The sequence below is a fragment of the Petromyzon marinus genome, chromosome 69 (assembly GCF_048934315.1).
Source record: "Petromyzon marinus isolate PM22_M1 ecotype Great Lakes invasive population chromosome 69, UKy_Petmar_22M1.pri1.0, whole genome shotgun sequence".
Lineage (NCBI taxonomy): Eukaryota > Metazoa > Chordata > Hyperoartia > Petromyzontiformes > Petromyzontidae > Petromyzon > Petromyzon marinus.
The window spans coordinates 6,174,520-6,192,924 of record NC_133735.1 but is presented as its reverse complement, the minus strand read 5'-3'; the positions used below and the strand labels follow the sequence as shown (position 1 = coordinate 6,192,924).

Below are 18,405 nucleotides of genomic sequence, written 5' to 3'. Positions count from 1 at the left end.
AATAAAATATATATAAAACAATAAAAAATTCTCACGACGTTTCGACCATAACTCAAACGGTCATCTTCACCTGAAGATGTTTCGACCATAACTCAAACGGTCATCTTCACCTGAAGATGACCGTTTGAGTTATGGTCGAAACGTCGTGAGAATTTTTTTATTGTTTTGCATATATTTTATTATTTTGTTGTTTCTCTTCAACGTGACTTTACCGAAAAAACTAAGAATATCAACAGCGGGGTATTCGAATGATTGGGAGTTGGTTTTCCCCCCCCTCGCTCCTCGTCGTCATCATCCTATGTATTTTGTTTCGGCTTCTCATTCCCTCGCATTTTTTTTTTTTAAATCGCTTGCAGCAGCCGTGCCGTGGGCATGGCAGGGGTGGTGGTGGTGCAGGACATCTCACGGGGAAGAGTGTTTCCTCGTGCGAGTTTTAAGCGAATTTTTGTAAAACCCAGAACGCGTGCTTTTTCATTTTAAACCAGCGGTGGAAGGAGCCCCCCCCCCCACTGGGGAGATGGAGCTTTGTTGTTTTTCGCGGAAATTACAGACGCATTTAGGAGATGCGTAGGCACAGGGGGATATATATCCAGGAAATATACCGGGAGACACTCGACTATAACTTTATTTATTTTAAATCAGGTGTAAAAGGGCCCACACCGAGTAGCGACCAAAAAAAAACTCAACTAGGAGGTGTCCCTGGCCATTACGATTGGATAGCTCAACCAAAGTGGGTCCATCATTATCATCAACACGGTGGAAATTACAAACGCAAAATCCTGCCACCCCCAGAGATGGAGACGGGGGGGGGGGATAGAAGAGACGCAGACAGAGACTCAATCAAAACAACATTTTATTTTACATCAGGTGCAAGGACCCACTGAGCTATAAAGGTCTTGTCGCAAGGCGACTTTGCCTTCACAATTGGATAGCTCTACAAAAAGGCTCATCATCAGCATCATCATCATGTGGACATTTATAGCAGCAGCAGCAGCCGCCAAATACTCAAACGTGCGACGATTCTAAAATGTGGTGGTGACCGGAGGCCCTGCGAGACGAATTCACGCAGTGACCACGGAGAGAGAGAGAGACGCAGACTCGAAATATACAGCAGCAGCAGGCATCAGGGGTCGGGATCGAACCCACGACCTCCTGTAGACCAGGCGAGGTAGTTAACATCTCCTAGCCATCGTGGTGATGATGAGCGAGAGAGAGACGCAGACCTCAAATATACAGCAGCAGCAAGCGTCGTCAGGGTCATGGGATCGAATCCACGACCTCCTACGTACTAGAGTAAGCCTGTGGCTCTCTCTCGAGGCCTCTGTCTTGCTCTAGGGCGAGCCACGACCAAGCCGAAGGGGCCAATGGACTTCCCCCTGCACTTTGAGATCCACCGGTTGTTTAAAATCGCGGGTGGCTGCCCGGATCAGAACCCAGGTTTCTCAAGGTGCCGGTGGCCAGGTGGGCCCTCCTCCTGTGCCTCCCCAGCCATAGACTCGCACAGAGCCACAGACTCACACAGGAGGGGAAGTTGGAATTCCCACCCCCCGCTAGGTCCGCTCAGCCTGAAAAAAAATGACCGAAACTTGGTTGTGCCATGGGGGTGGAGCAGAACAAAATCGCCACGGGGGGGGTAGGGAGAGACAAAGGCGGCCAGGCGTGCGGCACCAAACACCACCCCCTCCATTAGGGGGCCATCCCCATCGAGTCGACACCCTTCCCCCGCCCCCTACCCTGTACGCACGCGGACTTTGTACCACACAAATCCTACAGAACGGCCGATATTCAATCCACGCAGAAACACCCGAGGATTCATACTATTAACGTGTTTCAGCAAACAGATCGGATCAACTTTGATCTAAAGATTTCCCCGTCTGCAGGGATTCATGTCCTTCTTTCGGTAAAGTCACCGCCGCGTAGGGAGGGAAACAATAAAATAAACACAAATATAAAAACAATGAAATTCTATGTTTTTATTATTCTATTGTTTCCCTTCTACGTGGTGGTGACTTTACCGAAAGAACCAAGAATAATAATTTTAGTGCTTTATATTTTTATTATTTTATTGTTTCCCTTCTACGTGGTGAGTTTACCGAAAGAACCAAGAATAATAATTTTAGTGCTTTACAATAATTTCATTGTTTTATATTTTTATTAGTTTATTGGTTTCCCTTCTACGTGGTGGTGACTTTACCGAAAGAACCAAGAATAATAATTTTAGTGTTTTACAAAAAAATTTCTTGTTTTATATTTTTATTAGTTTATTGTTTCCCTTCTACGTGGTGGTGACTTTACCGAAAGAACCAAGAATATTGGTTCTTTCGGTAAAGTGGTGGAGGCACGGTGGCACGCGAGTTTCACCGCTCCCCGAGTCCAACTTCTCCCGGCGGTACTCGTTGGGCAGCTGAAGACGCCGAACTGTGGCTCATTCGAAGGCCAATGTGGACTAGTTAATGTTATTATCGAGGCTTCACAAATCCCTCCCCCCCCGGTTCCTATGCGTGCATTGTCAGTAGACCGCCCATACGCGTGCGTACTAAATGGATGGCCCATTAGGCACTGCTGCTGTTACTCGCAGCACTTGCCCCTACAGCCCTGCTAGAGGCTACACGGGGGACCTTTGTCTGTGTGTCTATAGGGCACTGCTGCTGCTACTCACAGCACTTGCCCCTACAGCCCTGCTAGAGGCTACACGGGGGACCTTTGTCTGTGTGTCTATAGACGCTGCTGCTACTCACAACACTTGCCCCTACAGCCCTGCTAGAGGCTACACGGGGGACCTTTGTCTGTGTGTCTATAGGGCACTGCTGCTGCTACTCACAACACTTGCCCCTACAGCCCTGTTAGAGGCTATACGGGGCACCTTTGTCTGTGTGTCTACAGGGGCAGCTGCTGCTACTCACAACACTTGCCCCTACAGCCCTGCTAGAGGCTACACGGGGCACCTTTGTCTGTGTGTCTATAGGCACTGCTGCTGCTAACAGCACTTGCCCCTACAGCCCTGCTAGAGGCTTCACGGGGCACCTTTGTCTGTGTGTCTATAGGACACTGCTGCTACTCACAACACTTGCCCCTACAGCCCTGCTAGAGGCTACACGGGGGACCTTTGTCTGTGTGTCTATAGGGCACTGCTGCTGCTACTCACAACACTTGCCCCTACAGCCCTGCTAGAGGCTACACACGGTTGTTAAGAGCTTTGTGTGATGTACGGCCGAAATGCGACGTTTTTGAAGACTGCACGTAATAAATTATCGTTACCAAATCAGCTGGTCAAGCGGAGAGTCCGCGACTCTGCGTCCTCTCCGGGGAGGCGATTGCCGTTCCGAGGGTTCCAAAAACTCCTCCTCCGGCCGGCCGGAGGATTCCTAAAAATTTTTTTTTTTTATTTGGCAGCGGAAAATTCCAGCGCCGCGGCGGGCGTCAGCGACGATGTTCAAAGCGAATTCCCCCACCACCACCACCACCCGTTCCTGAGGAAGGCACGCGGCGCCGAACCGTCGGACGTCCGTGACAAAAACCCACACGAAAAAAAACCCGCACACGGCGGACACAGACCCAGCCGTAGGGGCCTCAAAACCAAAACCAAAAAAAAATCAAAACCCGTTCCACTTTTTTTTTTGACGCGCTCGGTTATTTTGGGGGGGTTACGTTGCGGGTCGTCGGCACGACGAATCCTCCTCATCCTCATCATCATCCTCCTCATCCTCCTCATCCCGTGGCCGCCCGCGGGAGGCACAGATTCCCGCCGACCTGACGATTGCCACCAGGGCCCCGACGATGCCCAGCGAGGAGAGGCCCAGCAGGGAGAACCACAGCGCGCCGTGCGGCCCTGCCGGGCAAACACAAACAATGTGAAAACACTACAATCACCCACACCCAGCCATCCAGCCACCCAGCCATGCAATCTCCCACCCAGCCACCCACTCAGCCACCCAATCCCCCAGCCGCCACCCAATCCTCCACCCACCCACCCAATTCCCCCACCCACTCAGCCACCCAATTCCCCCACTCAGCCACCCAATTCCCCCACTCAGCCACCCAATTCCCCCACTCAGCCACCCAATTCCCCCACTCAGCCACCCAATGCCCCCACTCAGCCACCCAATGCCCCCACTCAGCCACCCAATGCCCCCACTCAGCCACCCAATGCCCCCACTCAGCCACCCAATGCCCCCACTCAGCCACCCAATGCCCCCACTCAGCCACCCAATGCCCCCACTCAGCCACCCAATGCCCCCACTCAGCCACCCAATCCCCCCACTCAGCCACCCAATCCCCCCACTCAGCCACCCAATCCCCCCACTCAGCCACCCAATCCCCCAGCCAGCCACCCAATCCCCCACCCAGCCACCCAATCCCCCACCCAGCCACCCAATCCCCCACCCAGCCACCCAATCCCCCACCCAGCCACCCAATCCCCCACCCAGCCACCCAATCCCCCACCCAGCCACCCAATCCCCCACCCACCCACCCAGCCACTCAATCCCCCAGCCACCCAATCCCCCACCCAGCCACTCAGCCACCCAATCCCCCACCCAGCCACCCACCCACTTCCCCCACCCAATTCCCCCCACCCAATTCCCCCACCCAGCCACCCACCCACCCAGCCACCCTGCGAGTTAAATCCCACCCAGACCATTACGCGGCCCCCTGGCTAAACAAACTAAAAGGGCCCTCCCACACGGAGGCCCCTCGCACGCCGCCGACGACAACGGACGGAGGAGGATGAGGATGAGGGGGGCCCCCCCCCCCCCTTCCCGCCCTCCACCCAGCAGCGGGCAGACCCACGGCCCGTCGTGGGGGATGGGAAGGCGCCCGTCCAGGAGGGGGGCGATGGGGGGCCGATGGGGGGGGGGGGGGGTCTCACCGTGGCGGCTCCTCAGCAGCACCGTGACGCTGGGGGGTCCAGGGCGCCGCACGATGGGGCCGAAGGACACGACGCCCTCAAAGTCGGTGGCAGCGCGGCGACGCTGCCTGGCACCGCTGCGGCCAGCCGGCCCGCACGACTGCTCGCAGACACACGGACACGCGGACAGAGACACACGGACACAGATACAGCGATAGAGACACAGATACAGCGATAGAGATACAGCGATAGAGACACAGATACAGCGATAGAGATACAGCGATAGAGACACAGATACAGCGATAGAGATACAGCGATAGAGACACAGAGATACAGCGATAGAGACACAGAGATACAGCGATAGAGACACAGAGATACAGCGATAGAGACACAGAGATACAGCGATAGAGACACAGAGATACAGCGATAGAGACACAGAGATACAGCGATAGAGACACACAGACACACAGAGATACAGCGATAGAGACACACAGACACACAGAGATACAGCGATAGAGACACACAGACACACAGAGATACAGCGATAGAGACACACAGACACACAGAGATACAGCGATAGAGACACACAGACACACAGAGATACAGCGATAGAGACACACAGACACACAGAGATACAGCGATAGAGACACACAGACACACAGAGATACAGCGATAGAGACACACAGACACACAGAGATACAGCGATAGAGACACACAGACACACAGAGATACAGCGATAGAGACACACAGACACACAGAGATACAGCGATAGAGACACACAGACACACAGAGATACAGCGATAGAGACACACAGACACACAGAGATACAGCGATAGAGACACACAGACACACAGAGATACAGCGATAGAGACACACAGACACACAGAGATACAGCGATAGAGACACACAGACACACAGAGATACAGCGATAGAGACACACAGACACACAGAGATACAGCGATAGAGACACACAGACACACAGAGATACAGCGATAGAGACACACAGACACACAGAGATACAGCGATAGAGACACACAGACACACAGAGATACAGCGATAGAGACACACAGACACACAGAGATACAGCGATAGAGACACACAGACACACAGAGATACAGCGATAGAGACACACGGACACACAGAGATACAGCGATAGAGACACACGGACACACAGAGATACAGCGATAGAGACACACGGACACACAGAGATACAGCGATAGAGACACACGGACACACAGAGATACAGCGACAGAGACACACAGACACAGAGATACAGCGACAGAGACACACAGACACAGAGATACAGCGAGAGAGACACACAGACACAGAGATACAGCGAGAGAGACACACAGACACAGAGATACAGCGAGAGAGACACACAGACACAGAGATACAGCGAGAGAGACACACAGACACAGAGATACAGCGAGAGAGACACACAGACACAGAGATACAGCGATAGAGACACACAGACACAGAGATACAGCGATAGAGACACACAGACACAGAGATACAGCGATAGAGACACACAGACACAGAGATACAGCGATAGAGACACACAGACACAGAGATACAGCGAGAGAGACACACAGACACAGAGATACAGCGAGAGAGACACACACAGACACAGAGATACAGCGAGAGAGACACACACAGACACAGAGATACAGCGAGAGAGACACACAGACACAGAGATACAGCGAGAGAGACACACAGACACAGAGATACAGCGAGAGAGACACACAGACACAGAGATACAGCGAGAGAGACACACAGACACAGAGATACAGCGAGAGAGACACACAGACACAGAGATACAGCGAGAGAGACACACAGACACAGAGATACAGCGAGAGAGACACACAGACACAGAGATACAGCGAGAGAGACACACAGACACAGAGATACAGCGAGAGAGACACACAGACACAGAGATACAGCGAGAGAGACACACAGACACAGAGATACAGCGAGAGAGACACACAGACACAGAGATACAGCGAGAGAGACACACAGACACAGAGATACAGCGAGAGAGACACACAGACACAGAGATACAGCGAGAGAGACACACAGACACAGAGATACAGCGAGAGAGACACACAGACACAGAGATACAGCGAGAGAGACACACAGACACAGAGATACAGCGAGAGAGACACACAGACACAGAGATACAGCGAGAGAGACACACAGACACAGAGATACAGCGAGAGAGACACACAGACACAGAGATACAGCGAGAGAGACACACAGACACAGAGATACAGCGAGAGAGACACACAGACAGAGATACAGCGAGAGAGACACACAGATACAGTGACAGAGACACACAGACACAGAGATACAGCGACAGAGACACACAGACACAGAGATACAGCGACAGAGACACACAGACACAGAGATACAGCGACAGAGACACACAGACACAGAGATACAGCGACAGAGACACACAGACACAGAGATACAGCGACAGAGACACACAGACACAAAGATACAGCAACAGAGACACAGACACAGAGATACAGCGACAGAGACACACAGACACACAGATACAGCGACAGAGACACAGACACACAGAGACACAGAGACACAGACACACAGAGACACAGCGACAGAGACACAGACACACAGAGACACAGCGACAGAGACAGACACACAGCGATAGAGACACAGACAGAGATACAGCGAGAGACACAGAGATACAGCGATAGAGGCACAGCCACAGAGAAAGAAAGACCCCCCCCCCGTATAGCCTGAACAGATTGTTGGGGCAAGTGCTGTTAAGCGAGCGTCTATGAAGGCCGACATGACGAAGGGGTGGGGTTGGCCAGCACCAACGCCTGGCCGCCTTTCTCTCCCCAGTGGCGATGTTTTACCACACATCACTACACCCCCGGTACTCATTTGAGGCCGAGTCGACCTAGGGGAGGGCCCAGGACCGGTTCAGATAATCGTCACCGGTGGCGTTGGCCGCGAGCGGGAATTGAACCCGCTCGTAGCGCAGCGTAGCGCCAACCGCTACACCACCGCTCCCCGCAAAGACGCGGAGGACGGACAGACTTGTAGAGCCTTAGACTGTTGGGGAAAGTCACCCCCCCCACACCCCCCCCCCCCCCCGCACGGGCAGAGAGACGCAGACTCCTGAACACGGCAACAGGCTGTCGCCGTGTTTAGGGGTCACGGGATTGACCCCCCCACGACGACCTCCTGCATACACCAGGCGAGGTAAGTCAACATCTCGGCCACCGGTGGTGGTGGTGTCGCAAGAGAAGGAGACGCGCAAACTTCAAAAATCAAACAGCAGCAGGCTGTCGCCGTGTTTAGGGGTCACGGGATTGACCCCCCCACGACGACCTCCTGCATACACCAGGCGAGGCAAGTCAACGATTCCCCTACCCCCCCCCCCCCCACGTGACCCCCGGGTCACCTGCTCGCAGCCGGCGCTTGCGGCCGCGCAGACGCGGACCCGGCAGTGCAGGTAGAGCACGCGGACCGCCGGCGACAGAAAGCGGAATACCCGGAGCCGGAACAGAACCTGCGTGGAGTTGCCGTTGGCCGAGAGGAACCGGAGGGTGCGGTCCGACGGGCATCTGCGGCAGCCGCCGGGGAGAGAGACGCGGGGAGGGGGGGGGGGAGAGAGACACACGCAGGAGGCACACAGAGGGACACACGGGAGAGATAAGATGCCACTTGGTTCTTCGCGTTCTGCAGATGTAGATGCCACTGGTTCTTCACGTTGTGTAGATGCCACTGGTTCTTCACGTTCCGTAGATGTAGATGCCACTGGTTCTTCACGTACTGCAGATGTAGATACCACTGGTTCTTCACGTACTGCAGATGTAGATACCACTGGTTCTTCACGTTCCGTAGATGTAGATACCACTGGTTCTTCACGTTCCGTAGATGTAGATTCCACTGGTTCTTCATGTTCCGTAGATGTAGATCCCACTGGTTCTTCACGTACTGCAGATGTAGATGCCACTGGTTCTTCACGTACTGCAGATGTAGATGCCACTGATTCTTCACGTTCTGTAGGTGTAGATGCCACTGGTTCTTCACATTCTCCAGATGTAGATGCCACTGGTTCTTCGCGTTGTGCAGATGTAGATGCCACTGGTTCTTCACGTTCTGTAGATGTAGATGCCACTGGTTCTTCACGTTCTGTAGATGTAGATGCCACTGGTTCTTCACGTTCTGTAGATGTAGATGCCACTGGTTCTTCACGTTCTGTAGATGTAGATTCCACTGGTTCTTCACGTTCTGTAGATGTAGATTCCACTGGTTCTTCACGTTATGTAGATGCCACTGGTTCTTCGCGTTCTGTAGATGTAGATGCCACTGGTTCTTCACGTTCCGTAGATGTAGATCCCACTGGTTCTTCACGTATTGCAGATGTAGATGCCACTGGTTCTTCACGTTCTATAGATGTAGATGCCACTGGTTCTTCACGTTCTGTAGATGTAGATGCCACTGGTTCTTCACGTTCTGCAGATGTAGATGCCACTGGTTCTTCGCGTTCTGCAGATGTAGATGCCACTGGTTCTTCACGTTCGGTAGATGTAGATGTCACTGGTTCTTCGTGTTCTGCAGGTATAGATGCCACTGGTTCTTCACGTTCTGTAGCTGTAGATGCCACTGGTTCTTCGCGTTCTGTAGATGTAGATCCCACTGGTTCTTCACGTTCTGTAGATGCCACTGGTTCTTCACGATCTGTAGATGTAGATGCCACTGGTTCTTCACGTTCTGCAGATGTAGATTCCACTGGTTCTTCACGTTCTGTAGATGTAGATGCCACTGGTTCTTCACGTTCTGTAGATGCCACTGGTTCTTCACGTTCTATAGATGTAGATGCCACTGGTTCTTCACGTTCTGTAGATGTAGATGCCACTGGTTCTTCGCGTTCTGCAGATGTAGATGCCACTGGTTCTTCGCGTTCTGTAGATGTAGATGCCACTGGTTCTTCGCGTTCTGTAGATGTAGATGCCACTGGTTCTTCATGTTGTGTAGATGTAGATGCCACTGGTTCTTCGCGTTCTGTAGATGTAGATCCCACTGGTTCTTCACGTTCTGTAGATGCCACTGGATCTTCACGATCTGTAGATGTAGATGCCACTGGTTCTTCACGTTCTGCAGCTGTAGATGCCACTGGTTCTTCACGTTCTGCAGATGTAGATGCCACTGGTTCTTCACGTTCTGTAGATGTAGATGCCACTGGTTCTTCACGTTCTGTAGATGTAGATGCCACTGGTTCTTCACGTTCTGCAGATGTAGATGCCACTGGTTCTTCACGTTCTGCAGATGTAGATTCCACTGGTTCTTCACGTTCTGCAGATGTAGATGCCACTGGTTCTTCGCGTTCTGTAGATGTAGATGCCACTGGTTCTTCACGTTCTGTAGATGTAGATGCCACTGGTTCTTCACGTTCTGTATATGTAGATGCCACTGGTTCTTCATGTTGTGTAGATGTAGATGCCACTGGTTCTTCGCGTTCTGTAGATGTAGATCCCACTGGTTCTTCACGTTCTGTAGATGCCACTGGTTCTTCACGATCTGTAGATGTAGATGCCACTGGTTCTTCACGTTCTGCAGATGTAGATGCCACTGGTTCTTAACGTTCTGCAGATGTAGATGCCACTGGTTCTTCACGTTCTGCAGATTTAGATGCCACTGGTTCTTCATGTTCTGTAGATGCCACTGGTTCTTCACGTTCTCTAGATGTTGATGCCACTGGTTCTTCACGTTCTGCAGCTGTAGATGCCACTGGTTCTTCACGTTCTGCAGATGTAGATGCCACTGGTTCTTCACGTTCTGCAGATTTAGATGCCACTGGTTCTTCATGTTCTGTAGATGTAGATGCCACTGGTTCTTCACGTTCTGTAGATGTAGATGCCACTGGTTCTTCACGTTCTGCAGATGTAGATGCCACTGGTTCTTCACGTTCTGCAGATGTAGATTCCACTGGTTCTTCACGTTATGTAGATGCCACTGGTTCTTCGCGTTCTGTAGATGTAGATGCCACTGGTTCTTCGCGTTCTGTAGATGTAGATGCCACTGGTTCTTCACGTTCCGTAGATGTAGATCCCACTGGTTCTTCACGTACTGCAGATGTAGATGCCACTGGTTCTTCACGTTCTATAGATGTAGATGCCACTGGTTCTTCACGTTCTGTAGATGTAGATGCCACTGGTTCTTCGCGTTCTGCAGATGTAGATGCCACTGGTTCTTCGCGTTCTGCAGATGTAGATGCCACTGGTTCTTCACGTTCTGCAGATGTAGATGCCACTGGTTCTTCACGTTCGGTAGATGTAGATGTCACTGGTTCTTCGCGTTCTGCAGGTGTAGATGCCACTGGTTCTTCACGTTCTGTAGCTGTAGATGCCACTGGTTCTTCGCGTTCTGTAGATGTAGATCCCACTGGTTCTTCACGTTCTGTAGATGCCACTGGTTCTTCACGATCTATAGATGTAGATGCCACTGGTTCTTCACGTTCTGTAGATGTAGATGCCACTTGGTTCTTCGCGTTCTGCAGATGTAGATGCCACTGGTTCTTCACGTTCTGTAGATGTAGATTCCACTGGTTCTTCACGTTCTGTAGATGTAGATGCCACTGGTTCTTCACGTTATGTAGATGCCACTGGTTCTTCACGTTCTATAGATGTAGATGCCACTGGTTCTTCACGTTCTGTAGATGTAGATGTCACTGGTTCTTCGCGTTCTGCAGATGTAGATGCCACTGGTTCTTCGCGTTCTGTAGATGTAGATGCCACTGGTTCTTCATGTTGTGTAGATGTAGATGCCACTGGTTCTTCGCGTTCTGTAGATGTAGATCCCACTGGTTCTTCACGTTCTGTAGATGCCACTGGTTCTTCACGATCTGTAGATGTAGATGCCACTGGTTCTTCACGTTCTGCAGCTGTAGATGCCACTGGTTCTTCACGTTCTGCAGATGTAGATGCCACTGGTTCTTCACGTTCTGCAGATTTAGATGCCACTGGTTCTTCATGTTCTGTAGATGTAGATGCCACTGGTTCTTCACGTTCTGTAGATGTAGATGCCACTGGTTCTTCACGTTCTGCAGATGTAGATGCCACTGGTTCTTCACGTTCTGCAGATGTAGATTCCACTGGTTCTTCACGTTCTGCAGATGTAGATGCCACTGGTTCTTCGCGTTCTGTAGATGTAGATGCCACTGGTTCTTCACGTTCTGTAGATGTAGATGCCACTGGTTCTTCACGTTCTGTAGATGTAGATGCCACTGGTTCTTCACGTTCTGTATATGTAGATGCCACTGGTTCTTCACGTTCTGTAGATGTAGATGCCACTGGTTCTTCACGTTCTGTAGATGTAGATGCCACTGGTTCTTCATGTTGTGTAGATGTAGATGCCACTGGTTCTTCGCGTTCTGTAGATGTAGATCCCACTGGTTCTTCACGTTCTGTAGATGCCACTGGTTCTTCACGATCTGTAGATGTAGATGCCACTGGTTCTTCACGTTCTGCAGATGTAGATGCCACTGGTTCTTAACGTTCTGCAGATGTAGATGCCACTGGTTCTTAACGTTCTGCAGATGTAGATGCCACTGGTTCTTAACGTTCTGCAGATGTAGATGCCACTGGTTCTTCACGTTCTGCAGATTTAGATGCCACTGGTTCTTCATGTTCTGTAGATGCCACTGGTTCTTCACGTTCTCTAGATGTTGATGCCACTGGTTCTTCACGTTCTGCAGCTGTAGATGCCACTGGTTCTTCACGTTCTGCAGATGTAGATGCCACTGGTTCTTCACGTTCTGCAGATGTAGATGCCACTGGTTCTTCACGTTCTGCAGATTTAGATGCCACTGGTTCTTCATGTTCTGTAGATGTAGATGCCACTGGTTCTTCACGTTCTGTAGATGTAGATGCCACTGGTTCTTCACGTTCTGCAGATGTAGATGCCACTGGTTCTTCACGTTCTGCAGATGTAGATGCCACTGCTTCTTCGCGTTCTGCAGATGTAGATGCCACTGGTTCTTCACATTCTGCAGATGTAGATGCCACTGGTTCCTCACGTTCTGTAGATGCCACTGGTTCTTCACGTTCTGTAGATCTAAATACCACTAGTTAGTCACGTTCTGCAGGTGTAGATGTCACTAGTTCTTCACGTTCTGCAGGTGTAGATGTCACTGGTTCTTCACGTTCTGCAGGTGTAGATGTCACTGGTTCTTCGCGTTCTGTAGGTGTAGATGCCACTGGTTCTTCACGTTCTGTAGATGTAGATACCACTGGTTCTTCGCGTTCTGCAGATGTAGATGCCACTGGTTCTTCACGTTCTGTAGATGCCACTGGTTCTTCACGTTCTGTAGATCTAAATACCACTGGTTCTTCGCATTCTGTAGATGCCGCTGGTTCTTCAGAAAACTTTTAGATCAACCATTTACCACCCCCTCCCCCCCCCCACACTTTGTTACTTTTTGATTCGGGACTTCTGCAAGCCTCTTAGAATTTTGTCGACGGACAAACGGAACGCCGGGCTTTCACAACAGCTTAGTATTTGTGTATGTTTGTGTTATGTTTTTCAGAGAAGACAAGTTTTGGAATAAATTCTCCTACCCCCCTGCCCCCCCCCACCGCGGGCAAAGCCGGGCACTTCCGGCTATGAGTCACGTGCATCAGTGTCACGTGCGGCGAGGTCAATGGCTGTGAAGCAGATTCACACACCCGGGGGGGGCGTGGCCTCAGCGAGGGGGGTGTGGCCTCAGCGAGGGGGGGCGTGGCCTCAGCGAGGGGGGGCGTGTTAGCTGCCTCCCCCCTGGTGCTTTTTCATTGCAGGCTTCACGACGAGACCAGCGAGCCTAAATATATCTTTATTACACAATACGTGGGAATAAGTTACCCGGAGTATGGGAAGGCGAGGACGTGAAATTAAGGGGTCCACGAACATCACGTTGGTGACACGCCGAGATATTAACGGGCACGGGCTTGTTAGCCCGCGCTCCCATCAAGTTACCGAGGGGTTGCGCAATCAGAGGGGAGGCAGAGCTCGTCGCTGCCTCACCTCCCGTCTCCCCCCTGCGGTAATTGCAGCGGAGCTCCGCAAATTTGTCGACTTCGACTCTAAAAACCGCTCGGAATCGTACGGAAGCGACATTTATAAAACGCAGATCGGTGGGAAAACATCTTAATATTTATTTTATCACATTTTCATTGGAGTACGAGAGGGGAGGTTCTGCCTCCCCCTGCCCGCACAGCCCTGATGTATACGTCTCTATAGTTTGTGTGGTAGCACACGAGTAGTAGTGGTAGAGGGGAGTTAACCACGAGTGATTAATGCGTGAGAGATGTCTATTTATATAGAATATATAGTCTATAGAGTCTCTATATATAGTCTATATATAGAGTATATATATTCTATATATAGAGTCTATATATAGAGAGTATATAGTCTACATAGAGTGTGTGTGGCACACACCGCAGAAGTAGTGAGGGTTATCCACGAGAGATGGAGAGACGTTGTCCAAGTCTACATCTATATAGTTAATATATAGTATATGTAGATGGTGCATGTGTGTGTATCTATATAGTATATATAGATGGTGCATGTGTGTGTATCTATATAGTATATATAGATGGTGTGTGTAGCTATATAGTATATATAGATGGTGCGTGTATCTATATAGTATATATAGATGGTGCATGTGTGTGTATCTATATAGTATATATAGATGGTGCGTGTATCTATATAGTATATATAGATGGTGCATGTGTGTGTATCTATATAGTATATATAGATGGTGCGTGTATCTATATAGTATATATAGATGGTGCGTGTGTATCTATATAGTATATATAGATGGTGTGTGTATCTATATAGTATATATAGATGGTGCGTGTGTGTGTATCTATATAGTGTATATATAGATGGTGCGTGTGTGTGTATCTATATAGTCGTGGTGACGTCACCGCCACTTAGTGGCGAATGGCGGTTGTTGTTGTTGTTGATATAGTGTATATATAGATGGTGTGTGTATTTATATAGTATATATAGATGGTGTGTGTATCTATATAGTATATATAGATGGTGTGTGTATCTATATAGTATATATAGATGGTGTATCTATATAGTATATATAGATACTGTATGTGTGTATCTATATAGTATATATAGATGGTGTATCTATATATTATCTAGATGGTGCATCTATATATTATCTAGATGGTGCATGTATAGTATCTATATAGTATATATAGATGGTGTGTGTATCTATATAGTATAGATAGATGGTGCGTGTGTGTGTGTATCTATATAGTATAGATAGATGGTGCGTGTGTGTGTATCTATATAGTATATATATGGTGTATCTATATAGTATATAGATGGTGTGTGTGTGTGCATCTATATAGTATATATAGATGGTGCGTGTGTGTATCTATATAGTATATATAGATGGTGTGTGTATCTATATAGTATCTATATAGTATATATAGATACTGTGTGTGTATCTATATAATATATAGATGGTGTATCTATATATTATCTAGATTGTGCGTGTATAGTATCTATATAGTTTATATATAGTATATATAATATATAGTATATCTATGTAGTATATATAGTATCTATATAGTATATATCGATGGTGTATCTATATAGTATATATATAGTATATATAGATGGTGTATATATAATATCTATATAGTATATATAGATGGTGTATCCATTTAGTATATATAGATGGTGTGTGTATATAGTATCTATATAGTATATATAGATGGTGTGTATAGTATCTATATAGTATAAGTGTAGTGGAGTAAACGATACGCATAGGTAAATTGGCCACATACAGTACATACATAGACATACAAGCAGAGTGGGTCACATAAGGTCGAGCAGGTGGTCGAGTCACGGGTGGCGTAAACAACCCGAAGTAATTAAGGGAGCCGTGGCACGAGGCCTGTGATTGGTCGAGAGGCTGTTAGCGTTAAGTGGCGGCGTCGCGAAGTCTGACCGTGGGACAGGTGCGAGCTGGCGGGAAAATGCCGGCGAGCCACGTGGCGATTAATTAAGGCCAATTGGAAAGGGGATAAAACGCTAGGTGATTTGAACGGGGAGTTGGAGTTGTTGTTGGGCAGTTGTTGGCGAGAGGTGGAGAGATACGAAGAAGAGAGCTGGCAAATGTTAGGGAAGAATAGAGAGCGGAACCCAAAGGACAGTAAATAGCGATAGGGAGAGTTAGCGTTAGCTGAGAGGTAAGTTACGGGGGAGATGGGTACAGGGAGAGTTACAGATAGAGTCACTGTGTGTGTGCGGAGATAGCTAGAGTCACTGTGTGTGAATAGACAGGCAAGCCACTGTGTGTGCGGAGATAGAGGAAGTCACTGCGTGTGAAGAGATAGAGGAGACACTGTGTGTGAGGAGCTAGAGGAAGTCAGTGTGTGAGGAGCTAGAGGAGACACTGTGTGTGAGGAGCTAGAGGGAGAACCACTGTGTGTGGAAGGAGGATGAGCGGACGGTGCTGAGGTGAATCGGAGTGTCCGAGTTGGCGGAGTGTGAAGAGGAGAATCAGTGTGTGTGTGTGAAACTATATAGTGTGTGTGTGAAACTATATAGTGTGTGTGTGTGCGGAATGATGGAAATAAAAGTGACGGTGAAAGAAAGGCGGTTGTCATCCGATTAAATTCACGGCACTACATATATATGGATGGTGTGTATATATAGTATCTAGATATAGTATATATAGATGGTGTGTATAGTATATATAGATGGTGTGTATAGTATCTATATAATATATAGTATCTATATATAGATGGTGTGTATATACACTATACAGTATCTATATAGTGTATATATATGGATCGTGTGTATATATAGTATCTATATAGTATATATAGATGGTGTATATATAGTATCTATATAGTATATATAGATAGTGTATATATAGTATATATAGATGGTGTATATATAGTATCTATATAGTATCTAGATATAGTATATATAGATGGTGTGTATATATAGTATCTAGATAGAGTATATATAGATGGTGTGTATAGTATATATAGATGGTGTGTGTGTATAGTATCTATATAATATATATGGATGGTGTGTATATAGTATCTATATATAGTATATATAGATGGTGTGTGTATAGTATCTATATAATATATATGGATGGTGTGTATATATAGTATCTAGATATAGTATATATAGATGGTGTGTATAGAATATATAGATGGTGTGTGTATAGCATCTATATAATATATAGATGGTGTGTATATAGTATCTAGATATAGTATATATAGATGGTGTGTATAGTATATATAGATGGTGTGTGTATAGTATCTATATAATATATAGATGGTGTGTGTATAGTATCTATATAATATATAGTATCTATATATAGATAGTGTATATATACACTATACAGTATCTATATAGTGTATATATAGATAGTGTGTGTATAGTATCTATATAGTATATACATAGTATCTATATATAGATGGTGTGTATATATAGTATATATAGATGGTATGTATATATAGTATCTATATAGTGTATATATAGTATATATAGATGGTATGTATATGTACTATACAGTATCTATATAGTGTATATATAGTGTATATAGTATATGGATGGTGTGTGTGTATAGCGATGTTACCCGCGAGTGATGAACACGTGAGAGATGTTGTCTTGGATGTTTGGTGTCGGCGTTGCCCAGCATCCTCGGGCCGCCAAACGGAGATTCCAGCCGCCCGCTCGCTCGCCCACGTCAGAGTTTACACCCTCGTCCACCACCTCATCATCATCCTCCTCTTCCTCCTCCTCCTCGTCTTCCACCTCATTGGTCCTCCTCCTCCTCCGCTTCCGACTACAACAACAACCACCCCAATAGCGCCACGACAGACGATGTAGAATAGTCGGCGGCGTCGTCGGTAGCGTCGTTGCAACAGTACAGATGGTGCTGCGGAGAGGACTACTATATAGTGTACACTATATATACACACTATATACACACACACTGCTATATATAGTGTACACTACATACACACTACTATATATAGTGTACACTACATATACACACACTACTATATTATAGTGTACACTATATATACACACTACTATATTATAGTGTACACTATATATACACACACTACTATATTATAGTGTACACTATATATACACACACACACAACTATAATATAGTGTACACTATATACACACACCACTATATATAGTGTACACTATATACACACACTACTATATAGTGTACACTATGTACACACACTACTATATAGTGTACACTATGTACACGCACTACTATATAGTGTACACTATGTACACACACTACTATATAGTGTACACTATACTGTATACACACACTACAATATATAGTGTACACTATACTGTATACACACACACTACAATATATAGTGTACACTATACTGTATACACACACACTACAATATATAGTGTACACTATACTGTATACACACACACTACAATATATAGTGTACACTATACTGTATACACACACACTACAATATATAGTGTACACTATACTGTATACACACACACACTAC

The 18,405-nt window shown here is 47.6% G+C and overlaps 1 protein-coding gene across 3 annotated transcripts in view; it reads right to left on the bottom strand.

Moving 5' to 3' along the window:
- Positions 1-836: 836 nt before the first annotated feature.
- Positions 837-18,405, bottom strand: part of LOC142906694 (uncharacterized) — a 42,151-nt gene continuing 24,582 nt past the window's right edge. For all 3 annotated transcript variants that reach the window (XM_076055022.1, XM_076055020.1, XM_076055021.1), the window contains 4 exons: positions 17,484-17,693; positions 8,277-8,439; positions 4,868-5,006; positions 837-3,829 (listed from right to left, as the gene is read on the bottom strand). In XM_076055022.1, the coding sequence (XP_075911137.1) occupies positions 3,645-3,829; positions 4,868-5,006; positions 8,277-8,439; positions 17,484-17,693 (697 nt within the window). In that variant the 3' untranslated portion in view covers positions 837-3,644. The remainder of the gene's footprint in view (positions 3,830-4,867; positions 5,007-8,276; positions 8,440-17,483; positions 17,694-18,405) is intronic.